The sequence below is a fragment of the Neoarius graeffei genome, chromosome 27, assembly GCF_027579695.1.
Source record: "Neoarius graeffei isolate fNeoGra1 chromosome 27, fNeoGra1.pri, whole genome shotgun sequence".
In the NCBI taxonomy this organism is placed as follows: Eukaryota; Metazoa; Chordata; class Actinopteri; order Siluriformes; family Ariidae; genus Neoarius; species Neoarius graeffei.
The window spans coordinates 2169760-2196581 of NC_083595.1; the positions used below are offsets into that span (position 1 = coordinate 2169760).

The following is a 26822-nucleotide window of genomic DNA, read 5'->3' on the forward strand; positions in this document are numbered from 1 at the left end:
ACATATTTACACGCAATTATTCTTTCAACATTATCTTATTGTCTTCCTATTTGGTCTCTCACTACAAAAGAAATCACAGAACCAATTGCTAGATTATACAACAGAGCATTTAAGATCCACCATCAACTTCCTAGTTGGACACATCACTGTACTGCACTCACCCACTCAAATGCTCTTACTTTTCAGAACTACATTAACACCCATGCTATGACATTTTACTTTCAGCTACAATCAAACTGTCCCATAGCTAGTCTTGCTGTGTTCCTTCCAACAACTAACATGCAACAGGGACGGACAACAAGATCAGTAACTAGGGCACTTCTTACAGTGCCAGCCTTTAGAAACACCTATGGCCAGCGATCATTTTTTCACGCTTACACTAAAACATGGAATGATATTCCACACCACATTAGAATAATACCATCTAGTACTCATTTTAAAAAGGCTTATATATTTCTTTTGCTGAATAGTTATACTTGTAACCACTAACACATCATATATACTTACATACACTGACATTATTCAAAACCTTAACTGATTTATGTCTGTGTAATATTGTTTTCTTTTGTTTACTTTTATCCTTGTCCCACGTTTTTGTTGCTGTTATTATACTGTATTGTGGTGTCTATACTTGTCAGTCTGGTGTTGGTGTCTTGTACTCCTGTTGTTTTATGTGCTGCAGAACAGGAACCTGCTGAAAACCAGCTGAAGCTGAGCCAGGCCCTTTAAACTGTAACTGTCTGTTACTTTTAAAAATTCCTGTATAATAAATGAAATGAAATGAAATGAAATGAAATTCACTTGCTACTTGACTCTCTACTTGATCACTTTTCTCTCCCATGGTGAATGACTATACCCCTAACATCGACAATTCCATCTGGACTGGATAAAGTAATCTAAGTGTAAAGAATCTACAGTATGTTGGAAAATCTAAATTAATGCCTTACCAGATATACTGTAGTGGATACTGTAAGTGTTTCATTAAAGTGCAAGCAATTGTTTATCATTTGCTTGTATGGATAATATGAATGTCATTCATGCAGTATCTTTAACTTCCCTGATGCAAGGTCATATTTTGTTGGTATAACACCTATCACGCCTTCTGTGCACTTTTGACCTCACCACTAATTACATCTTGTTTGTGAACGACACAGACTGCATTGTGAAGCATGAAGAGGCTGACATCACCCTAGTTAGCTCCATGCTCCATGCAGCTGAAGCAGGGGCTCCAATAATACGTATCCTGAGTGATGACACTGATGCATTTGTTCTGTTGGTGTACTGGGCTTGGAAGGCCAATGTCAAATCAACAGTGCAGATGGAGAAGTGGAATGGCACCATCCTGGATATAAATGCCACTGTCAGAGAATTGGGTGACAGGTGTCAAGGTCTCCTGGGGATGCATGCACTATCGGGATGCGACACTGCTTCCTATCCCTGTGGAAAGGGCAAGACATCTGCCCTGAAAGTACTCCTAGGGAATTCTATCCCTCGTCTCAATACAGTGCTTGGTGAACCTGATGCTACTCACAGTGCCCTAAAAGATGTTGGGACTGAGTTCTTTGTTGCACTGTATGGGCAGAAGAAGGCCAAGTCGATGAATAGCACTCGTTACCAGATATACAGTCGCAGCAAAAAGCCTCCTAAACTTAAAGCTTCCTCCTACTGATGCCAACCTGATGCCTCACATACTGCGTGCTCATCTTCAGGTCATGTTGTGGAAGGCTGCAGGTCAGAGAGGGCCACCTGTAGAAGCAAGAGACATCACTAAGTTTGGATGGGAGGTTGGTGGAAGGGTTACCATGCCTGCTCTTGCCATCCAGGCAGTGGCTCCAGTACAGCTGCTTGATGTCACCAGCTGTAGCTGCAGCACATTGAAGGCCTGTAGTAAAGGAAACTGTAGCTGCCATGCTGCAAGTATCAGTTGCACTGACTACTGCAAGTGTGAAGGGGATGAGGTCGGCTGCTGCAACCCATTCACAGTTCATACAGATGAAGATGATGAGACTGAACGGAATGAAGAAACAAAATTATGAAGATGGTGAAGGCTATTAAGTGGGATGGTGTGGTTGTTCATGCATACTATATATAGTTATTTTACAGTTTGTTTGCACATTTGCAGTTCATGTACATAGTTATTGTGTTATTGTTCTTTTGGGTTAGTTTGGGTGTGTTTGTGCATGCTGGATACTTGTTCTGCATGGAACACTCCTTAATCTATCCATACAGTAGTCCAAACACTGCCACCTGATCAGATTCCTTAAACATTTTTCACCAAATCATACCCCCAAGTATACATTTTTACCCTAAGTAAAATTATTTTGACTCGGGCTTCATCAATGAATAGGATTTTGTGTGTATGCAAATGAGCGCATATTTGATGGTTTATGGCCTTATTTGCATATTTAAACATTAAATTACAAAAACATGCAATACATTTTTTTCTCATGTTAGCATAAGTAATCAACTGAGAAAGTTTGATGGTGATATCTATTATTATTATTTTTTTTAGCCTATTCACCTGTAATAATCTCAGTTTAATCGCCTATTTATGCAAATTATGCAAATTGCTCAAAGTGCAACTTTGGGCAACCAAGCTAAATTCTATCCATTAGGCCTGTAGATGATATTTCTGCAATAAAACTTTAGGATACTCAACATTTCCGGGTTCATGAAATCACGACTAGACTATTTCTGTTAGCGTCTGCCGTTAGTGTTTAGAACTAGCTCGTGCAGAGCTGGGACAGTGTCTTAAATGGACAGTGTCATTAAATTAAAGGGATGGTTCAAACACCATTAAAAGCATATAAACTTGTACTAAGTGGATTCTAATAAGTGTATTTATTAATGACTGTGTCTTATTTACGTGTTTATTGCTATTTATTCATAAATATTTCTTATTTATTTCACTAGGATTATTTATAGTCCTATTTGAACTGGGGGTTACACTTTATTGGCACTTTTCAGTGACTTTTGCTGCTAGACACACACACACACGCACACACACTACAGATAAAGTGTAGTGTAGAGTTTACTGGGGCAGCACGGTGGTGTAGTGGTTAGCACTGTAGGTGCAATGGGCTTACCAAATCAGTCTCATAAATTCATTAATCATTAATTCAAGTATCTAATAGTTTATAGCTAAACTATTAAAAGCAATCAAATCAGTCTCATGTAAAAGGTATCATAAATTCATCAAATCAGTCTCATAAATTCATTAATCATTAACCATTAGCTTATAGCTAAACTATTAAATCAATAGAATAACTCAGTGGTGATGTTGCTATAGTTTAGTGAGTATTGTAGTTCTAATGTAATATGTTTACTCTAGATCTATAACATTCATACGACCAAATAGGTGAAAGCAATCAGAATACTTTTCTTGGCAGAGGTTGGCACTTTAGTGAATATTGTAACAATAAACAGGACACCGTTTATTCCAAAGATACCATTTATTGAAATAGCTGACATGAATTAGCGAACTAATACTGATCAGGTATAGCAACAATAGTAGCCAAGGAATAATTCAATATAAATGATGATACAATACATACAAATAAGAGTCAGTAGTGTATATGATGATAATTAAGGCACAAATGGTGATCAGAAGTAATAAGCTATACACAAGTTTACAGTGTAGGGGCGAGTGGATGTTAGAATGTGATAGGGAAAATCACATGGTTATGTGTGTGTATGTATGTAGGTGTGTGTGTGAGAGTGTCTGTGTGTGTGAGAGTGTGTGTGGGTGTGTGTGCGGAAAGTGAATGGAATGCTGCCGCGCCCAAAAGCGGGATGGTCAGCACAGCGCGGGAAAAATGAACAAAGAAATCTGTGGTTTAAACTAGTCTCGGTACGACGGAGGGAGTTAAGAGAAAGAGAGAGAGCATGCACAATCTAGCTAAATACAGATAGTAAACAAAGTAAATCAACAAGACGCGGTTTAAGACTGACCTTCATGTGAATCAAAATACATACATTTAAATCCTAAATGAATTCAAATAGACAACACTATTCACATTACCTAGCTACAAGTGAAAACTAACAAATTTTGCCCAGATGCCAGCCTTACACATTAATGATTGGAAGTGAGCCTTCTGTTATCCAGGATAGCGCGGGACGCAGATCCGGGAGAAGACAGTTTGTTCCTTACTTGCTCATCAGCTGAAGATCCTCAGTGCCCAATGATCTAGAAGGAATCTTGTTTATAATTCGTCGACGCTGAAAAAGGGAAAAGGGATCCGGTCGCATTTTCTCTTTGAAACACTCCATATGCTGCACTAACTAACCAGTTCAGTTATTATTACAACTCCACGAAGGTCAAGCACATTGAACTTTGGCTAAAGTCCGGTATCAATAGCTGGTTCTTTGTTCTCTGTCCTTCTGTAGCGCCAAATGCATCAGCCTCTCTTTCATGCGTGGAATCCACCAAAGAGTGGCTCCACGGCCAGAAAGAGCGAATTTTGTTTCCCTCACTGATTTAAAGCAGTCGTGACGTCCCTGTACCTGGTATGCGATATCCTCTGTATCCAATACCATTACAGGGAGTCAGAGGAAAGGGCGGAGATAGAATATGGCGTCGAGTACAGAGATTGGTGTGTTCAAACTGGTTGTGAAAGGGTTACCATGGTTACGGGCATGGCAGCTGTCCCTTCAGCACTGTCATCTCACAGCAAGAAGATTCTGGGTTTGAGCCCAGCGGCTGGCGGGGGCCTTTTTTATTGAAATTTTCTTTCAACAATTACAATGTCAGGTTTTACACACTTCACAAAGCAATTATTCTCAATGTCCTTATTGTCCAGTGATGGTGGTGGTGTCCTCCTGCTGTGTTCTATAATCTGTCCATTTCTCCCATTTTTCCTGAAATTGTGCCTCTTGTAATCGTAGTTTATGTGTAATTTTTTCCATTACAAATGTTTCTTCCACAGTGCACACCCACTGCTCCACTGTCGGTGGTTCTGCTCTATACCATAACCTTGTTATTGCTTTTTTACTTGCTGATAGCAGAACTTTAACAAGATACTCATCCTCTTTTTGTATTATATCTTGTGTCAAATTTCCCAAATAAAGTATCTTACAAGATTTGGTTATCTCATATCCTATTATTTTTCTTAAACCCCGCCATATTTTATCCCAATATCCTATTATCTTTTGGCAAGACCAGAAAATATGCATATGGGCCACATCCATGTGTTCACATAGCCTCCAGCATGGTTGCTGGTTACATTCAGTTACCTTCCTAATGTTTGGAGTTATAAAAAAATCTGACTATATTTTTCCAATTGAATTCTCTCCAGATCCTGGAGCTAGTGGCTGTGCACTGCGTTTTACAAATATTAACCCATTCCTCCTCAGTTATCTGTTCCTTCAACTCTTTTTCCCATTTTTCTTTGATATAAAGAGAGGAAGTCTTCCTACATGACAACAAACCTTTGTAGAGGGCTGAGATTACTTTACATTTTTTTTCCCTCATAAGCTTTCAAAAACACATCAATAACTTCATTATCAGTGTCAGTTTTTATCTCCTTCTCATAATAATCCCTTATTTGTCTGTATCGATATTGATCATGTTCATCCAATCCAAATGTATCCCTTAACTTTTCAAAACTCTGCAGCTTCCCCTGTTCGACCATGGTACATATCGCTGTAATGCCTTTTTTCATCCAATGCCTTATCATTCGTACCAGGTACAAACCTCAAATCAAAAGCAAACCAACTCAAAATCTTTATTTCTTTCTCCAATTTATGTCTTTCAACAACCTTGTTCCATATTTCTACTGTAGTTTTGGTTATTGAGTCCAATTGGTTACCTAACTTGCGGAATAATCCTTTGTGTGCAATTAAGTTTCATAGTTCAATGTCTTTTTGCCCTATTTCTATACTTTTCCATCTTGCAACATACTCATCCTCACTCAAAAAAACAACAACATTGGATTTACTTAACCGAGTTATGGCAACCAGTCCCACGAAACTGTGTTTATTTAGATGTATTGAATACAGTTGAGTTATTCAAAACATAACTGTATTCAATACATCTAAATTAACACAGTTTCGTGGGACCGGTTGCCATAACTCGGTTAAGTAAATCCAATGTTTTATTTTTTTGAGTGCTTGCACCAATAGGTCTTATTTGTGCAGTGTAAAAGTATTCCCTAAGGCTTGGTAAAGCCAGACCTCCTTTGTCCTTTGGGAGCTGCGGAGTTTTGTATCTGATCCTGGGTTTCTTTCCTCTCCATATAAACCTTGATATCCACTTATCCCATTCAATGAATTGTTTTCGTGGGATCATCACTGGCAATGATTGGAACATATATAAAAACCTTGGTAGAGTATTTATCTTAATTAATTCTATCCTTGAGCTAAAATCCAAACGAGTTATTGACCATCTCTCCGAGTCCCTCCTAATTTCTTGATTTAGTTTTGTGTAATTCGCATCATAAACTTGTCTAATCCTTTTGTGACATTTACCCCTAAATATTTTATTGATTTAGCATTCCACTTGAGCTTATAAGTTTCCTTTATCTCTTGAGATGGAGAATAATTTATTGACAAAATCTGTGTTTTTGTGACATTAATTTTGTATCCTGAGTAGAATCCATAGTTCTCTAATAGTCTCATAATTTTTGGAAAACCTTCATTAGGTTGTTTTAGGAAGATTAATATATCATCCGCGAACAACCCTATCTTGTGTTCCTCCTGTCCTATTGTCACCCCTTTAATTTCTTCCTCCTGCCTAATCATCTGAGCTAATGGTTCGACAAACAGCGCGAAGAGGCTTGGTGAGAGGCAACGACCCTGCCTCGTTCCCCTTTCCAGATTGAATTGATTCATCAAATTACCATTTATTTTGACCCTTGCCATTGGTTCCTGATATATTGACCTAATACAGTTCACAGAATCCTCATTAAATCCGAATTTTTCCAATACCTTATACAGAAATGCCCAATTCACGCTATCGAAAGCCTTTTCCGCATCTAAACTTACCAGGATTACACTTTCCCCATTCTTTTGTACCTTTTCAATGACATGTAGACTCCTTCTTATGTTATCTTGCATTTGCCTTTCTTTAATAAAGCCGGTCTGATCCTCATCGATCAAATCCTGCATAAATGTCTCTAACCTTTTAGCTATAATGGAGGTGTAGAGTTTATAATCCACATTTAAAATTGATATTGGTCTGTAATTACAACAATATTCTTTATCTTTACCTTCCTTTGGAATGATGGAAATAATAGCCTCTTTCCATGAGGGAGGGATCCTGCCTTTCTTGAGACTATAGTTAAATGAGTCACATAATAGCGGGGTTAACTCCCCTTTAAAAGTTTTATCAAAGGAGGCACCTAATCCATCAGCTCCTGGTGATTTCCCCGATTTAGCCCGACTAACTGCCTTTTCTATCTCTTCCACTGTTATTTTTGAAGTCAACATCGCATTCTGTTTTGTACCAATTGTTGGCAAATCTAATTGGTCTAAAAATTCCCTTAAGTCCTCCTCACCCAATGAGGTAGGCTGTGTATACAATTTACTGTAATATTCCTCAAATATTTTTTCTGTTTCTTCTGGTTCATATAGGATTTTATTAGTTGTAGGGTCTCTTATTTTATGTATATTATTTAATGCTTGCTGTTTCTTTATACGTCTAGCAATACTTTTAGTGGCTTTAGATCCCCCCTCATAATAAGTTTGTTTCAAAAACCTAGCCTTCCTTTCCACCTCTTCCAACAGGATATCATCTACTTTTTTCCTAACTTCTTTAACCTGGTTAAGTAATACCGGATCTTTTGTCTGTTTATGCTGGTGTTCCAGTTCTTTTAATTCTTCAATTTGTTTCTGGTACGTTTCTAACCTGGCGTTTTTAGCAAAAGCTGTGTACGAAATCAGCTTACCCCTTATTACAGCTTTTAGGGCATCCCATAAGATTGTTGGGTCTACTTCCCCATTATAATTTTCTTCCCTGTATCTAATTATTTCCCCTTTTAATTCCTCAACTAATCCCTTATTGTTCAATATACCTTCGTTAAGTCTCCATACCGTATTTTTCCTCTTATTGTTCAGATTAATTTCTAGGTAAATTGCACTGTGATCTGATATATCAGTTACCCCTATCCTGCACTCCTTCACTTTGCGTATATCTCCCTTATTCTTTAGAAAATAATCAATTCTGGAGTACATTGCATGAGGGACCGAGTAGTGGGTATAATCCCGATCAACTGGGTGGAGTTCTCTCCATACGTCTATTATATCCATTTCTGACATTACCATCTTCATATATCTATTAACTTGTTCTTTGCTTCTCTTCATATTTGTTGTGTCTAACCTGTAGTTTAATACCACGTTGAAGTCCCCACCACATATCAATGTTGCTTCCGATTCCAAATTTATAAGATCAAATATTTTCCAAAAAAATGTTTTCCCATTTTGCGGAATGGCATACACATTGAATAGTGCCACCAGTTGGTTTTCTAATTTACCTTTAATCAGTGGTCGAGTTGTAAAATCAAACCAGGGGTGATGGTGAAATTTTTAGTTGCGTGTCGACCCATCGGTCGGTCCGTCGGTGGGAAACTGGTTTGCTTTTAGGAGGGTTTGCACACAATGTAGGTCTGTGGACCTTGTTCATTTACCAAACATACAATATTTTGTGCTGATAAAGTGTGTAGTACACACTGTGTACCCTTTTTATTGTTGTAAAAAAAACATAATACACTGGTATTTTACTGTAAAACATGCACAGTGTGGATGTCATGTGTCATATTTAGTCAGTCTCCTGGCTGACACACCTACCACATTCTCCATATTAGGGTGAAATGCAGATGACAAATTTGAAGTGTAACTTCATAGTCATGGTAGGCTCCTTTTAAATCTCATCTCATTATCTCTAGCCGCTTTATCCTGTTCTACAGGGTCGCAGGCAAGCTGGAGCCTATCCCAGCTGACTACGGGTGAAAGGCGGGGTTCACCCTGGACAAGTCGCCAGGTCATCACAGGGCTGACACATAGACACAGACAACCATTCACACTCACATTCACACCTACGCTCAATTTAGAGTCACCAGTTAACCTAACCTGCATGTCTTTGGACTGTGGGGGAAACCGGAGCACCCGGAGGAAACCCACACGGACACGGGGAGAACATGCAAACTCCGCCGGCCACGGGGCTCGAACCCGGACCTCCTTGCTGTGAGGCGACAACGCTAACCACTACACCACCGTGCCGCCCTCCTTTTAAATCGTTTGGTAAATAATTTATTAAAACCTCAGCAGGCAATGTAAATGAACTACTGAATCTTTTCATATCAAGTCAATAGAATTTTTATTCAAAGCTGAACATTGGGAACATTGAGTTAAATACAGAGGTAGGTAGGGAACCAATAAGCTAAAACAAGCAACAGTAAATTGTAAATCAGACTAAACTTCCTAAAAGATGTTTGAGGCATTATGCATTTTTTTGTTTTTTCCTTTTTGTTATTATTGTGTTTATTCTTATGAGTAATGCAAATTATACATGTCCATACTGGTTATTATTTTAATGGAAAGAAAAGTACTTATAATGTTATTTCTGATTTATTTATTATCTGAACGAGGATTTGAGCTTTGAAAAATGACCGGATTCTTTCTGTAACGTTGATTCTCGCTGTTATCTAGGTCACATGACACCTTAATGTTGACAGTTACCAAGGAGCTGCCTTGGATACTTTGATACTTTGCTTCGATACATAGCAGCATTTTGATACATACTGGATACAAGCTAGCAAAATGAGTTAAAATCAGGCTTCTTTGGAAAGTTTCTTTGGAAAGGGGAAAAGGCCCATTGAGGAGACAGAAGAAGAGCCTATGACAAAGAAAAAGAAAGCTGCATTTTAGCAGACACTGTCGAGTCCTACACCAATCTTGCTCTGCCTTACATGTTGTGACCGGCTCTCTAATGAGGCAATGAAGCCTTCAAAACTGCTAGTGTCGTTTATTTTAACCTTCCTGTCTTGAATAACACTTTTTGTTGCCTGAAGAATAACAAACGAACGTCCAGGCTGATTAAATTAATGGCCTTATACAAGAAATCAAAGCTAACATGAACCTGAGTAAGCTATCGATAGTTGGCTAGACTCCAAACTAACATTCATTATGATAGCTGTGTTGTTATCCGCCGCCCACAAATTAGGCTACGTATCGGTAACTTTACAGCATGATAGCGGGCTCACAGAAAGTGTGACTGATATTCGTAACTCTTGACTTACCTCCTGAAATGTTTTTTCTTGCGATCTTAAATCTTGCTTAGGTCTTGCTGTCCACTCCGCTTGGCCATGATGCTGCAATCCGCTGCTGTCACTGACGCCGAATGAAATAAAAAATAACGGAACCCCAACTGAATGTCACCTCCTCAAACGCTTCGCTTGCGCGTGCCCTCTCTCGCGGTGGCTTATTGTATGCTCACTTTCAGCAAAGCTACGTGGAATGGCATTTCTAATTCCAATGTTAAATAGAAGTAATGTTCACATTTATTGATAAAATTGCTCAAGGGAAGGGAGGGGGGATGATTTTGACCATTTTTTATTCCAGGGGCATCCCCCCCCCCATCCCCCCTCAACTCGAGTACAGCCTTTAATCATAATATATCTTCCCTCTTTATCAGCAAGTTCCTTAATCAATTCAAACTTTATCATGTTAGCAATCAATATTGCCACACCCCTCTTATGATTTTGTCCAAAGGAACTGGAAAATGAATTCCTGTAACCTAACTTTTTAAACTTTCCATGCGCCTCTTGCGATAAGTGTGTCTCCTGTAAAAAAAATAATCTGCATCTTCTCTTTTCTAAACTTAGTTAAAGCTTTACCTCTTTTTTTTAATTATTCAGGCCATTGATATTCAGCGACACCACCTTTATATCATTATATCTCTCGAAATGATTCCTAATCCCTCCACTGTAATATTACCAACCCACATTTTCCTACGAACAAAGTATGAACAAGCACTGAAACTTAAACTGAACTCCCAAGCAAATAAGGACCTTATTCCCCGTAAGTCCTGTCTCCCTGTTGGTGGGAGTGAGGGATGACCTTTTGTGTTAAAAAGGGCCCCCCCTAGTGATTTGGGATAAACCTGAAATAGGTCTTCCCATCCTACAAGATAAGTCCAACAATCACTAGTGTTATAGTTCTCCTTGTAGATTCTTATGTAAACATTAGAGAAGTCTTGTGCTTCTGGGGGAGAGGGATGATTTTAAAATTCCCCATTTTAAGTCTGTTTCAGTGGAGCCCTTTTTGGCATACTATAAAAAAAAAAACAGTCTAGTACAGAAATTAAATAAAAATCACAACACAAAAGTTAACTATAAATCAGATAGTCCCCCTGTAAATAGCTTCAGTAATATCAAAATAAACTAGTTATCTGACCCGTTTTAGTGTCTCTGTTTACTCACCCAGCCGCTGTAAAAGTTAACTTAAAAACAGGAGACATTTAGTTCTTCTGGGTTCACTGTGGATTTTCCCCCTTATACCCCCTTCTCGGGATACCTTATCTTTCTATCTCATTTTTCAAAAGTTTTTTCTTTTTCATCTTTTAAACTCTTGTAGCCTTTCCCTCGCCCGACTCCCTGCTTCTCGGCGTTCCTCCTGGGCGGTGGTCGTCCCGTTTATCCCCATCTTCTCTCCAACGCGTTGCCATGTAGAGACTCTCAGGATGCGCTCCTCCAGTGGGGGGCCGTTGCTGCGCCTCTCCGGTACCTCCAGCCCTCTGTTCCTCATCTCTCACGCTGCTTCTTCAGCATTGTTATAGATCTTGGGTCCATCCGGCCAGTGGATCCTTATCCTACTCTGTGGTGTTTGGAAGCGGATCTTTTTGCTTTTCTGAGTCTTTTTAATCTCAGAGTAGGATTTACGTCTCTTCATCACCTCCATTGGATAATCGTGGTCAAAAAATATCTGTCTCCCCTCGATTTGTATTTTCTCCTTCCAGGCTTTAGACAGAATATTTTCTTTGGTCTCGTATTTCAAAAAGTTGACCACTATGGACCTCGGGGTTGCTCCCGGTGGTGGTTTCTTCCCAAGGCTTCTGTGTGCCCGCTGTATATGCAATTCAGTTCTCTCCAGTATCCCGAGCTCCTGGCGTAGGAGCCTGTCCACTAGCTCTGGCACAGATTCATTGTCCTGTTCAGCCACGTTATAAATTCTCAGATTGCAGTGTCTTCCGTGTCCTTCCACTTCAGTCAACTTCTCTTGCAATTTACAATGGCTTCTTTCGCATCCATGTTCCACTCTTCCAGCTCTGAAATCTGTTCCTGTGCCTCAGTAATATCTTTTCGCTGCTGTTGTATTTCCGCAATGCTTTCTGCCATTTTGCGTGTCATTTCCTCTGTGAAGCCGGCAAACTCCTTTCTCACCTCTTCTTTAAATTCATCTTTGAATTTTGAGAGGTCCTCTTTCATTTCCCTCTTGAGGTCTCATATTTCCTTTGTGATACTCGAGAGGCCCTCTAGTACCGAGCGGAGTTGTTTAGGGTCAGGGTCGCCATTTTCGTCATCGGCTAACTCCTCTTCATACTCGTCTTCTTGATCTTTGGATGTCATTTTTTTCCTTGAACTTCTCTGTTTTCGTCCCCCACTCATTTCGTGTCAATGTAGAAATTGTATTTTCAGTCCTTTCATAGTTTTTTGGGGGGATTATTGTTTAATCGACTCAGGAGCTCTGCTCTACGCTGCCATCTTGTTCCGTGCCGCGCCCCCTCTCGGCGGGGGCCTTTCTGTGTGGAGTTTGTATGTTCTCCCCGTGTCCGCGTGGGTTTCCTCCGGGTGCTCCGGTTTCCCCCACAGTCCAAAGACATGCAGGTTAGGTTAACTGGTGACTCTAAATTGAGCGTAGGTGTGAATATGAGCGTGAATGGTTGTCTGTGTCTATGTGTCAGCCCTGTGATGACCTGGCGACTTGTCCAGGGTGAACCCCGCCTTTCGCCCGTAGTCAGCTGGGATAGGATCCAGCTTGCCTGCGACCCTGCACAGGATAAGCGGCTACAGATAATGGATGGATGGATTTCACACAAACCAGAAAAAAGAGAGACCAGGAAGGAGCCTGGCTGCCTGGCAAATGAGTGACAGAAAACTGACTGTGTAAATGTAAACATTCAGATTTTTTTTGTCTCTCATACCTAAATCCACCACTGATTATTATTACATACACTTCTCACTGTCTCTATTCTAATATCTTTTTATATAAAAATTTATATTCCTAATATTCAGTGTGTGTGTGAGGGTTGTGTTTCTCACCTGATTTAGGAAAGGTAACAACAAACACATCATCGTCTCTGATCTGGAACGTCTCCAGACTGTCCATGTACTCTGGTATGACATATTTCTTGTTCATTTCAGGAAAGACAAATCGTCTGTAGCACAGAAGTTTGTCTCCGAGCTTCTGGAACTCCTGCTGAGTCATGCTGTGATATGATTGTGATCCACTCACTCACACACTCACACAATCAGATCTTATATAAGTAAATCAAAGCAGCAGATAAAAGACCTCGTGGATGTGGAAAGTGGGTGGAGCCTTTCTCAATCATTGAGAAATCTCAAAATCACTGAGCTTCATCCAAAATCAAACTGTAGGTTTATGAGGTGTAGTAAAATATTCTGTGTAATTTTACACTTTACACACTGTAAAGTACACACTATACAATACACATGTGGCAGCGGGGGCATGGTCAAGCGCCGGTCTGTGACAGGAGGGCGGAGTCAGGGAAGGTGAGTGGCAGAATCACTACACCTGAAGGCAATTAACCTGTGTTTGTGTGTCTTCCCAGTGACCGTGCCCTATTTAAGGAGGGAGAGCGAGAGCAGAGGAGAACTGCCCTGGACAAGACGCTAGTGTGTGTCTGTCTCTCGCTACATTACGAAATATTGTTAGACTGAAAAGTGTGGCAATAAAGCCTTTTGTTCACCTGATCTCTGTCCTGCCTTCCTCTGTGCTCCACCCACCCATAGGGAACTTACCACAGTGGTGCTGAAACCCGGGACAGTGGAGCACCAACCCAGCAGCCCCATGGAATCCTCCCCGTTCGCCGGCCTGGTCCATGCCCTCGCCACGGCTCAGCAAAGCCAGCACCAGGCGCTCGTCACACTCCGAAAGGAACAAGAGCGGCGCTTCGAAGCCCTGGTGCTGGCCCAGCAGGAAGATCGCGAGGCGTTCCGGCATCTCCTCGCGTCGGCGGGGTCCACCAGCGCTCCGGCCGCGGGCCCGCCTCCCCTCACTGTCACCAAGATGGGCCCGCAGGACGACCCCGAGGCGTTCCTCACGTTGTTCGAACAGGTCGCCGAAGCCTCGGGGTGGCCGATGGAGTAGCGCGCAGCGTGCCTCCTCCCCCTGCTAACGGGAGAGGCACAGCTGGCCGCGCTACAGCTCCCCGCCGACCACCGGCTGGCCTACACGGACCTCCGCCGGGCCATCCTCCAGCGCATGGGGCGCACACCGGAACAACAGCGCCAGCGCTTCCGTGGGCTCGCGCTACAATTGGAGGAAGTCGGCTGGCCGTTCGCGTTCGGCCAGCAGCTCTGGGACACCTGCTGGCAGTGGTTGAGGGCCAACGATCGCGATGCCAAGGGAATCGTCGACCAGGTGGTACTGGAACAGTTCATCGCCCACTTACCAGCCGGAACCGCGGAGTGGGTCCAGTGCCACCGCCCGGCGTCGCTGGATCAGGCAGTCGAGCTGGCGGAGGATCATCTGGCGGCTGTCCCGGCAGCAGGACAGCAGATGGCATCTTCTCTTCTCTCCTCTTCTCTCTCTCCCCCTCCTCCTGTGTCCCGTCCTCGCCCCATTCCCCCACCGTGGAGGCGGGGGCCGGCACCACCCCAGCCGGCCCACCGCACCCGCGGTGCCTTCCCATTTCTCCCTTCTGTGTCTGTCTCTCCCCCACCTCAGGTGAGTGAGCCCCAGATCACCGGTGCAGAGGGAAAGCCCAGGCCGGTTTGCTGGCGCTGCGGGGAGCCGGGCCACCTTCAACAGCAGTGCACAGCAATGGAAGTGGGCACGGTGGTTTGGATCCCCGACACGCCAGAGGCCGCCCTCGATCGGGCCAGAGCGTATCGCATACCGGTGAGTATCCAAGGGGCTACATATCAGGCGTTGGTGGATTCTGGTTGTAATCAGACCTCAATTCGCCAAAGCCTGGTTCAAAACGAGGCATTGGGGGGAGCACAAGGGGTGAAGGTGTTGTGTGTGCACGGGGATGTTCACCGCTACCCTTTGGTGTCGGTCCACATTATTTTCAGAGGGGAAAAATTTATAGTGAAGGCGGCGGTTAATCCTCGCCTTATCCACTCTTTAATTTTGGGGACTGATTGGCCGGGATTTCGGGGTTTAATGACGCGCCTAGTAGAGAGGGGGTCCTGCCATTTGACAGGGGGAGGTCCCGGTGTCGCTTTGGCAGGAGCAGCTGTCACAGAGCCGTCTACGTCATCTCCGCGTCAGAGTGAGGAGCCGCCGGCTCCTCCTCTCTCTATTGGGGAATCCCTCGCGGATTTCCCATTAGAGCAGTCGCGAGACGAGACTCTGCGGCATGCGTTTGACCAAGTGAGAGTAATCGATGGTCAAACGCTCCAGCCGAACGCCACCCCGTCCTTCCCCTACTTCATGATTATGAAGGATAAATTATACCAAGTGACACAGGACACTCAAACTAAAGAGCGAGTCACGCAGCTTTTAATTCCGAAGAGCCGCCGGGAATTGCTATTCCAGGTGGCTCATTTTAATCCCATGGCTGGACACTTGGAACAGGATAAAACACTAGCCCGAATAATGGCCCGATTATATTGGCCGGGGATTCGCGGCGATGTCCATAGGTGGTGTATGGCATGCCGTGAATGCCAGTTAGTAAATCCAGCGGCCATTCCAAAAGCGCCTTTGCGCCCTCTACTGTTAATCGAGACCCCGTTTGAGAGAATTGGGATGGATCTCGTCGGGCCATTAGATCAGTCAGCATGAGGGTACCGCTTTATATTAGTTCTGGTGGACTATGCAACGCGATACCCGGAATCAGTGCCTCTCCGCAATATCTCAGCACGCAGTATTGCAGAGGCACTCTTCCGCGTCATCTCCCGAGTTGGAATCCCGAAAGAGATTCTGACTGATCAAGGCACCTCGTTTATGTCACGTACACTGAATGAACTGTATAGGTTGTTGGGGATTAAGCCGATCCGCACCAGTGTGTATCACCCACAAACGGACGGTTTAGTAGAACGGTTCAACCGCACCCTCAAAAATATTATTAAAAAATTCGTGAGTGAGGACGCACGTAATTGGGATAAGTGGCCCGAACCCTTGCTGTTCTCAGTGCGAGAGGTCCCCCAAGCCTCCACGGGGTTCTCCCCGTTCGAATTATTACATGGGCGTAAGCCGCGTGGCATCCTAGATGTGCTGCGGGAAAATTGGGAGGAGGGACCTTTCATTCATTCATTCATTATCTCTAGCCGCTTTATCCTTCTACAGGGTCGCAGGCAAGCTGGAGCCTATCCCAGCTGACTACGGGCGAAAGGCGGGGTACACCCTGGACAAGTCGCCAGGTCATCGCAGGGCTGACACATAGACACAGACAACCATTCACACTCACATTCACACCTACGGTCAATTTAGAGTCACCAGTTCACCTAACCTGCATGTCTTTGGACTGTGGGGGAAACCGGAGCACCCGGAGGAAACCCACGCGGACACGGGGAGAACATGCAAACTCCACACAGAAAGGCCCTCGCCGGCCCCGGGGCTCGAACCCAGGACCTTCTTGCTGTGAGGCAACAGCGCTAACCAGGAGGAGGGACCTTCACAAAGTAAAAACGAAATTCAGTACATTATGGACCTGCGCGCAAAACTCCACACGCTCACCCACCTAACTCAGGAGAATTTGCGGCAGGCCCAGGAACGGCAAGCCCGCCTGTACAACAAGGGTACGTGCCTTAGAGAGTTCACTCCGGGAGATAAGGTACTCGTACTGTTGCCCACGTCGAGCTCCAAATTGATCGCCAAGTGGCAAGGACCCTTTGAGGTCACATGGCGAGTCGGGAATGTCGACTATGAGGTAAGGCGAACGGACAGGGGTGGGGCGCTACAGATTTACCACCTCAATCTGCTTAAACTCTGGAACGAGGAGGTCCCCGTGGCGTTGGTGTTGGTAGTTCCGGAGAAGGCGGAGCTGGGGCCGGAGGTTCAAAAAGGGACATTGGCATCACGTACCTCTCTGGTCCCCTGTGGAGACCACCTCTCCCCGACCCAACTCACGGAGGTCACCCAGTTGCAGACCGAGTTTTCGGATGTGTTCTCGCCCCTGCCCGGTCGCACTAACCTCATAGAGCACCACATAGAGATGCCCCCGGGGGTGGTAGTGCGTAGCCACCCTTACAGACTACCCGAACACAAAAAAAAGGTGGTTCGGGAAGAACTTCAGACCATGCTCAAAATGGGCATCGTCGAGGAGTCCCACAGTGACTGGAGCAGCCCGGTGGTCTTGGTACCCAAGGCCGACGGGTCGGTCCAGTTCTGTGTGGACTATAGAAAAGTCAACGCGGTGTCTAAATTCGACGCGTACCCAACGCCTCGTATTGACGAGCTGCTCGATCGACTAGGCACTGCTCGCTTTTATTCGACACTGGATTTGACGAAGGGATATTGGCAGATCCCCTTGACTCCATTATCCCGGGAAAAAAACGGCCTTTTCCACACCGTTCGGCTTGCACCAATTCGTCGCACTTCCTTTTGGGCTGTTTGGGGTGCCTGCTACGTTTCAGCGGCTGATGGATAGGGTCCTCCGCCCCCACGCCACCTATGTGGCCGCATACCTGGATGATATAATCATTTATAGTAACGACTGGCAGCGGCACTTACAACACCTGAGGGCCGTCCTTAGGTCGCTGAGGCGAGCGGGTCTCACTGCCAACCCAAAGAAGTGTGCGATTGGGCGGGTGGAAGTACGGTATCTGGGCTTCCACTTGGGCAACGGGCAGGTGTGTCCCCAAATTAACAAGACAGCAGCAATTGCGGCCTGCCCGAGGCCCAAGACCAAAAAGGGGATGAGACAGTTCCTGGGGCTGGCTGGCTACTATCGTAGGTTTATACCTAATTATTCGGACGTCACCAGCCCGCTGACTGATCTCACTAAAAAGGGGGCACCAGATCCGGTCCAGTGGATGGAGCAGTGCCAGCAGGCTTTCTCTGAGGTAAAGGCTGCACTGTGTGGGGGGCCACTATTACACTCCCCTGACTTTTCTCTCCCTTTTGTGTTGCAGACCGATGCGTCGGACAGAGGGCTGGGGGCGGTGTTGTCCCAGGAGGTGGAGGGGGAGGACCGCCCCATCCTGTACATCAGCAGGAAGCTGTCGGTGTGTGAGGGTCGCTACAGCACCATAGAAAAAGAATGTCTAGCGATCAAGTGGGTGGTCCTCGCCCTCCGTTACTTCCTGCTGGGGCGCCCTTTCACCCTCTGTTCGGACCACGCGCCCCTCCGGTGGCTCCACCGCATTAAATATGCCAACACGCGGATCACCCGTTGGTATTTGGCACGCCAACCCTTCAATTTCAAGGTGGTCCACAGGCCGGGGGCGCAGATGGTCGTGGCGGACTTCCTCTCCCGTCAAGGGGGGGGGGAGTCGGCTGCAGGCCGGACAGCCGCCCGGCCTGAGTCGGGCGGTGGGGGTATGTGGCAGCGGGGGCGTGGTCAAGCGCCGGTCTGTGACAGGAGGGCGGAGTCAGGGAAGGTGAGTGGCAGAATCACTACACCTGAAGGCAATTAACCTGTGTTTGTGTGTCTTCCCAGTGACCGCGCCCTATTTAAGGAGGGAGAGCGAGAGCAGAGGAGAACTGCCCTGGACAAGACGCTAGTGTGTGTCTGTCTCTCGCTACGTTACAAAATATTGTTAGACTGAAAAGTGTGGCAATAAAGCCTTTTGTTCACCTGATCTCTGTCCTGCTCCACCCACCCATAGGGAACTTACCACAACACACTTTACACTGGACCCTTTATACTGTGCACTTTAAAACCGCACACTGTACACTATAGAATTTACACTTTACACTGCTCAATATCATGCACATACATTATATACAGGGCTCGAAATTAATTTTTTTTTCACCAGCCAGCCGGACTAGTTCCCTTCCAAAGTAACTCGCCAAACAGAAAATCAACTTGCCAAAATTTGTTCATGTATGAATTTTACTTCTGTCAAAAATAACGCAAAAGAGAGTAGTTACCATTGTTCATGACTAATGCGCATTTATTTCAAGACCCGAGTATTTTGATACTGTTGTTAAATACATAAATGAGAACAACACAGGGCACCATAATATAATATCAACAAATAATAATATATTGGAAAATTTGGCAACTTGGTGTACGAGTATTGAAAGCAAATATACTTACTATCATGACTATAGCACCCAAAATATGTCCAACATGCTTTCTGTATTTAACCATTTATGAGAGAGAAAGCATGAGGAGCTTCATATTGACTAGGAATCAACTTGAAAAAAATTAATTATTCCATAAAAATCGTATTGCAGCCAAGGCCTACCCTGCTCCCACGTTTGCTTATAAGTCCTTTGTCATTTCTCCTCTTCAGACCGAGGTCGCTTTGTCCCCGTCTCTGGCGGTTTCTGTACACCTTTCAGAAAATTCCACATCGCAGTGTAGCTTTGGCAGATGTAGATGTAAACAACAACAAAAACACGTGTTTAAATGGGCAATAATGTGGCCACATCTATTGAATTTGATAACGTGATGTGGCAGTGGGGGTGTGGTCAAGCATCGGTCTGTGAATGGAGGGTGGAGTCAGGGAAGGTAAGTGGTGGAATCATTGCACCTGATGGGGATTAACCTGTGTTTGTGTGTCTTCCCCAGTGACCGCGCCATTTAAAAGGAGAGGAGAGCAGAGAAAGGGAGCTCTCTCTCTCCAACCAGAACACGTGTGTGTGCGTGTGTGTGTGTGTCTGTGTGTGTGTGTGTGTGTGTGTGTGTGTGTGCGTGCGTGCTCGCGCGGCTGGGAAGTGATAAAAGGCTGAAAAGCTAGCAATAAATAGTTCATTGAGAACTCAGTTCCGGCCTGCTGTGCTTCTGTGCTCCACCCACCTGGTCCAATACTACACGTGATTGCCACGATATTCAACAAGATGCGTTATACAGTATGCATGCGCAGTAGTGAAAAAACTGACAGCCTGACTCGTACACGATATGATTCAGAATTCTTCGGTATTTTCCGTCCTGCCGATAAACACATCGATTAACACAGACACGGCACGTGCTTAATATGTGGCGGCTTTAGTTGACGGTGTGTCTGAATCTTCGCTTCATATATATTTTTTATTTTCAACTAGCCAGCCGGGCTGGCTAGTGACAGGAATTACCCACCAAATGGCAAATTAAGTCGCCTCGGGCGACCAGATCACCGCGAATTTTGAGCCCTGATACATATGTGAACAAAGACAGAGGAAGCAGAACATTGTCCTGACCTTGTCTTTCTTTTGGTTTTGTTCACTTCTTGATGAAGTTCTTTACACTAACATAACTATAACTAAAATAAATCTTCCAAGTCGATTCCACTGATTATTATTTACAGACCCTGGCACCATATTCTGAATTTTTTTGTGAATTTGCAGATTTCATCTTGATAGAAATATCTGTTTGGCATGCTTGAAACTGGAACACACTGTTCTGATTGCTCCTTGTTTTGGTTTGATAAATCCTTGAAATTTATCTTCACTCGCACATTCTGCTCTGTGCTTAATGAAGGCTATGTTGCTCAGTAATGTCTTTCTTCTTTTCATAACACTATGATCCTCATGAGTGATGTACCTCTCTTCTTTCTCTCTTCTTTCGTACAGTAGTGTAATCTAAACCAGTGATGTAATGCTTCATCACCAGTTTCCATTACCCTGTCATACACAGATAACTCAGCTTCTTCAATATCATCATCCAATCACAGAGCGACAACACACTCTTGAATGTGAATATATACTCATAATTGTCCCACAATAAACTGAGAAACATCTCTGAGCAGCCGTGTCTGTGTCAGTGACTGTTTGCTCCCGGATCGATCCGCGAGGCAGAATCTCTTAGGTGGCAGAGGTCTGCATTCCTCCATCATATTTTGTCAATTCAACCTCCTTCAATACAGACAGATAAAAAATCTAACAAATCTCAGATCTGGCTATTTCCTTAGTGTCACGCTCTCGGGCTCACCTAACACTCAGGACTCCACTTCCCACAATCCCCCTCACACACTTGTCACTACCACATGCACTCCATCAGCCAACCCGGAGCCACTTCCTAGGAGTGGCTCCCCCGAGTTCTAATGATCATCACCTGTACCTCTTTGTTTATATCTGTATTTATACCCCTCTGTTTGTTTCACCCTTTGCACAGTATTGCCTCCACATTTTCATGAGCCTACTGAGCATTTCTATTTCTGATTGCATTCCTGTGTATGACCCTTTTTGCTTTCCGGTTTCTTCCTGTTTCGCCTAGCCCTTGTGTTTGTTTGCTCGTCTCTCTCGCTTCCCGATTTCTCTATCCCCGCCTGTTTTTTGACTCCGATTTGCTTAGCCCTTGTGTTTATCTTGCATGTGCTTTTCTGATTCCCGGTTCCTGGACTATTGCCCATTTCCCGACCACAATTTGTCTAGCCCTCGCTACTGTGTTAGATTTCTCGGTATTGATCTGGCCTGGCTTTTGTACATTGTCTTCTCTCACTGTGTTCATTAATAACCCTTTGGTGACTGACCCCTTGAAAATGGTTCCTCCAGGAACGATGACGTTTCAGTTGTCAAGACAACGGAAAAACTAAAATACAAAAACAGAAAGATACGTCACAATGCTCTTGTGCACAAAACAAAATGCTCTTATATTTGTATTTGTATTTTAGCTTTTCTGTTGTCTTGACAACTGAAACGTCATGATTCCTGGAGGAACCATTTTCAAGGGGTCAGTCACCAAAGGGTTAAAGCATTGAGTTTATTTTTAATCCATGAGCATCTGGTTTGTCACAGCCGTGTTACAGAATACTGTGCCAACATGCAGATGGCAGATTACACGGAGTTACAGGTGGCGCTTAGCAGCCAAGGACAAATACCTGAACAACATCACCAGCGTTTTGACTCCGTGACTCAGTCCATCCAGAATCTTACGCAGCAGCAGGGGGAGCAGCAAAAACAATTAATGCAGATTTTTGAAAGCATGAAGGAAATTACTACCCAACTCCAACGACTCAGCTTCTCTGGCGCACCTATGGTCACTAACCAGGCTGCTCCCCTCATGGCAGGTTCCAGTCCGTTTGTTGTCAGCAAGCCGGATAAATTTGATGGCTCGCCTAATCAGTGTAAGGGGTTTTTGTTACAATATTCAATATTTTTTGCGAATTCCCTCCCGAGCTCGGACAAGGCTCGTATTTCTTTTATGGTTTCTTGCCTTAAATTGGGCTACCGCAGTCTAGCCCATAGTCCAGTCTGACACTTACGACAATTTCATTAAAGAATTTAAAGCAGTTTTCAATCATGCCAATGAGAGCCGCTCTCAAGGGGAATTATGCACCTGTTTACATCAGGGTGATCACTCAGTGTCTGACTATGCTTTGGAATTTCACACTTTTGTGGCTGGGAGTGGTTGGAATGAGCCGACATTACTGGTGACATTTCGCAACGGTTTGAACTCCGACATAATAGCAGAAATGGCATGCAAGGACGAGAGCCTTTCAGTAGAGAAGCTGATTTCCCTAGCCATTCACCTAGACCAGGGGTGGGGAACGTCCGGCCTCTGGGCCGTGTACAGCCCGCGAGACCGTTTGATCCAGCCCGCAAGATGATTTCATAATTACTCACACACACACACACACACACACAATTTTATATATATATAATCAGAAAAAATGAGACTGCAATTCCTAAAATAGGTGAGTGGTTATCTTTCCAGGCCAAGGTCAGGGTCCTGAACCCCACACGAGCAGATCGTGGTTATGCGCGGTCACGTCACATCATTTAGTGGACATAGACAGACTGTTTAACAATTTCACCAAAACACACTATGGCGAGTATGAAGAAGAGAAAGGTAGATGAGGAATGTTGCATTTTTCAGGAAAATTGGACAAATGATTATTTTTTTTGTAGAAGTAAAAGGCAAGCCAGTTTGCTTAGTTTGTGGGGAAGCACTTGCAGTGATGAAAAAGGCTAATCTGGAGCGTCCTTACAGCACCAAACATGCCAAGCTGGACGAGCTGAAAGGACAAGTTTGTGTGGATAAAATTAATGATCTTCGGCAGAGTTTGGGTGCCCAAAAAGCAACATTCACAAGACCTCAAGGTAACCAAGAAAACGTTACACAGGCTAGTTTTGTGGTAAGTGAGCTAATCGCTAAGAAACTGAAACCACATTCAGAAGGGGAGTTTGTGAAGGAGTGCCTTGTCGCTGCCATGGAACTGCTTGTACCGGACAAAGTGAAACTTTTCCAAAGTGTCAGTTTGTCTCGAAGAACCATCTCCGATTGGATTACTGACATGGCACAAGACATTGAGAAAACACTGAAGGATACCGCAAGGGATTTTCAGTTTTTCTCATTTGCCTGAGATGGGCCAACAGACATCACAAACACCACCCAACTCTCCATTTTTGTGCGTGGGATTACAGCTGAGTTTGATACGTGGGAGGAAATGCTGTCTTTGCAAGCCATGCATGGCACTACCAAAGGTAAGGATTTGTTTGAGCAAGTTGTTTTGGCTATGAACAAATTCGACCTGCAGTTTGACAAGCTAAGTGGACTGGCTACAGACAGAGCCCCAGCCATGGTTGGCATGCAGAAAGTATTGACTGCATTGGTTAAAAAAGAAATGAGTCATCTCAGTCTGGATCCAAATGAGTTGGTTGTGTGCCACTGTATCATACACCAAGAGAGCCTGTGTGCACATTCCCTGAAGCTCAATAATGTGATGACTACTGTTGTTTCCACCATCAACTTCATTAAAAGCAGAGGACTTAACAGCCACCAGTTTAAAGAGCTACTGAGTGCGCTTGAGTCAGAGTATAGAGACCTGGTTTACCATTGTGAGGTGTGGTGGCTGAGCCGTGCAGATATGTTTGCACGCTTCTACAACTTGAGGGAAGAAGTAAAGCAGTTCATGGAGATGAAGAGCAAACCAGTCACTGAACTCAGTGATAGCAAGTGGCTGTGTGATTTGGCCTTCGTGGTGGACATTACCAAGTACCTCTCAGAACTGAATGTTAAGCTTCAAGGTCCCAACCAGCTTTTCAGCTCACTGTTTTCAAATGTGAAATCATTTGAAGCTAAATTGAAGCTGTGGCAAGTGCAACTGGAAAGGGGAAACACTGTGCACTTTCCTACTTTGCAAGAACAAAAGCCTGCTGTGACATCTGAATATGCTGGGGAGTGTGCAAAACTACTCCAGGCCTTTGGAGAGAGGTTCCAGCTGATGAGAAGTTACGAGAAGGACCTGAACATATTTGCAACACCATTCAATGTAGAACCAGCTGATGTGCCTGACAACCTACAGCACAAAATCATTGAGCTGCAAAGCAACAATGAGCTCAAAGCTAGGTACAACAACCTTCCTCTGCTTGAGTTCTACAAACTGTATATGTGTCCTGAGGATTTTCCCACTCTGAGGAGACATGCACTGAAGTTTGCATCACTGTTTGGGACAACCGACTGCGGTGAGCAGTTCTTCTCCAAACTGACCCTTGCAAATAATCGGTTCCACTCAAGACTGACTGACCCAAACCTGGAAAACCAGCTGCAAGTAGCATCATCATCTGTACCATCTGACATCAGATGCCTCGCCAAAGAGAAGTAGTTCCAGCCTTCACATTAGGTCGGCCAGATATAATAATAAAAATTGTTAAAATATTATTATATTGTAGCATCTTCATTACATAAAATGCTCAAAGTGCTTTACATCCGTACATATAAAATCAATAAGAACACCAGACTAAAAACAGAGCATTAAAACAATAAGAGGTGGATAAAATTTAAAAAGAAAATGGGAAGATTAAAAAGGGATAAAACAAAGTTATACCAATAAAGTTGCTTTATTTGAATAGCATGAAAGAAAGCTAAAATAAATGGGCTGCATCTTAAAATTTTCAGCAGAGGTTATGGGTTAAAAAATTTAGTTTGGCCCCCACAGGATGTTATAAAACTCGAAATGGCCCTTGATAGGAAAAAGGTTCCCCACCCCTGGCCTAGACCAACTGAAGCACGGGAGAGGTCTGCGGGAATCCTCCAAACCCATGCAGTGTGACTCATTCCATTTGTCTGTGGAGGAGAAGCAACAATGTCTCCATGAGGGGCTGTGTCTCTGTTTTGGAGCTGAGGGTCACCTTCTACGTGACTGTCAAATCCGTCGATGCAGTACTCTGGCACTGACCCCGGAAAAGCTAATGTGGTGAGTGCTCCCACTAAGGGGTTGGTCTCCAAGTCCTTCCTCCTGCCTGTGACAGTTAACTGTCCTCAGTCTGTCTGTGTGTTTTCAGCATTAATTGATTCTGGAGCTGAGGGGGACTTAATCCATGCCGAGCTGGTGGAGCAACCCCAGATTCCCATGGAGCCACTGGAGGCACCACTGAGATTGACTGCCATTGATGGAGATCCCGTGGGAGAAGGACTTTTTAACCAGGTCACGAAACCCATTTCTATGACTGTCAGTGCTTTGCATTCTGAAGAGATTCGTTTTTTTTGTACTGAATACTTCTGAGTATGCCATTATTTTAGGTTTGCCCTGGCTCAGAAAACATAACCCAGTCATCTCCTGGTCTGACAAAGAAATACTCTCGTGGTCCAGTTACTGTTATGATCATTGTCTCACGCTTCCCACAGCCCAGGTGTCATCTACGACTATAGAAAGCCCCAATGACAATGTCATAGTTTCCGTAACCCCCGAATACAGTGACCTGTTTGAAGTATTTAGTCAGAAAAGTGCGACCAAACTTCCCCCTCACAGAGAATATGACTATTCCATTGAGTTACTAGATGATGCTTTCCCACCTAAATCTAGGATTTACCCACGTAAGGCGAGGGCCTTTCTGTGTGGAGTTTGCATGTTCTCCCATGTCTGCATGGGTTTCCTCCGGGTGCTCCGGTTTCCCCCACAATCCAAAGACATGCAGTTAAGTTGACGTGGGGCGACCTTGGGCTGAGGTGCCTTTGAGCAAGGTACCGAACCCCTGACTGCTCCCCGGGCGCTCTGGGCTGCCCACTGCTCTGGGTGTGTGTGTGTGTGTTCACTGCTTCAGATGGGTTAAATGCAGAGGATGAATTTCACTGTGCTTGAAGTGTGCATGTGATGAATAAAGGTTTATTCATTCATTCTTTCTTCATTACCAATCACCTCCTCTCCAATAACCTGTATGAAACATTTCAATCCGGTTTCCGAACTCACCACAGCACTGAAACGGCTCTCCTCAGAGTTACAAACGACCTTCTGTTTTCCTCTGACTCTGGCTCCTTCACCATCCTCTTCCTTCTTGACCTCAGTGCTGCTTTTGACACAGTTAATCATTCCATCCTTCTCAACCGTTTGAAATCTATTGGTGTCACTGACTATGCCCTTTCTTGGTTCAAATCCTATCTGTCTGAAAGATTCCACTTCATTGCTATTAACCAACACAAATCTCATATCACCCCTGTTTCACATGGAGTCCCGCAAGGTTCAGTTCTTGGCCCCATTCTCTTCATCTTATACATGCTTCCACTCGGTTACATTATATGCCGCCATGGACTTCAATTCCACTGCTACGCCGATGACATCCAGCTCTACATCACCACTAAAACCATCACTCCAGCTATCTTTTCCACCCTCACC

General features: G+C 44.3%; 2 protein-coding genes across 2 annotated transcripts in view; one reads left to right on the forward strand and one right to left on the reverse strand.

Annotated features, from left to right (window-relative positions):
* LOC132875210 (amine sulfotransferase-like) overlaps positions 1–13431 on the reverse strand; it is a 40169-nt gene extending 26738 nt beyond the window's left edge. Inside the window, exon 1 of the mRNA XM_060911907.1 lies at positions 13254–13431. Coding sequence (XP_060767890.1) covers positions 13254–13419 — 166 coding nt within the window. The 5' untranslated portion in view covers positions 13420–13431. The remainder of the gene's footprint in view (positions 1–13253) is intronic.
* An 8599-nt stretch (positions 13432–22030) lies between these two features.
* Positions 22031–24815, forward strand: LOC132874772 (general transcription factor II-I repeat domain-containing protein 2A-like). Its single transcript, XM_060911168.1, has 2 exons — positions 22031–22334; positions 23635–24815. Exons 1-2 carry the CDS (start codon positions 22031–22033, stop codon positions 24813–24815), a joined length of 1485 nt encoding a protein of 494 aa, XP_060767151.1.
* The last annotated feature ends 2007 nt before the right edge of the window (positions 24816–26822 follow it).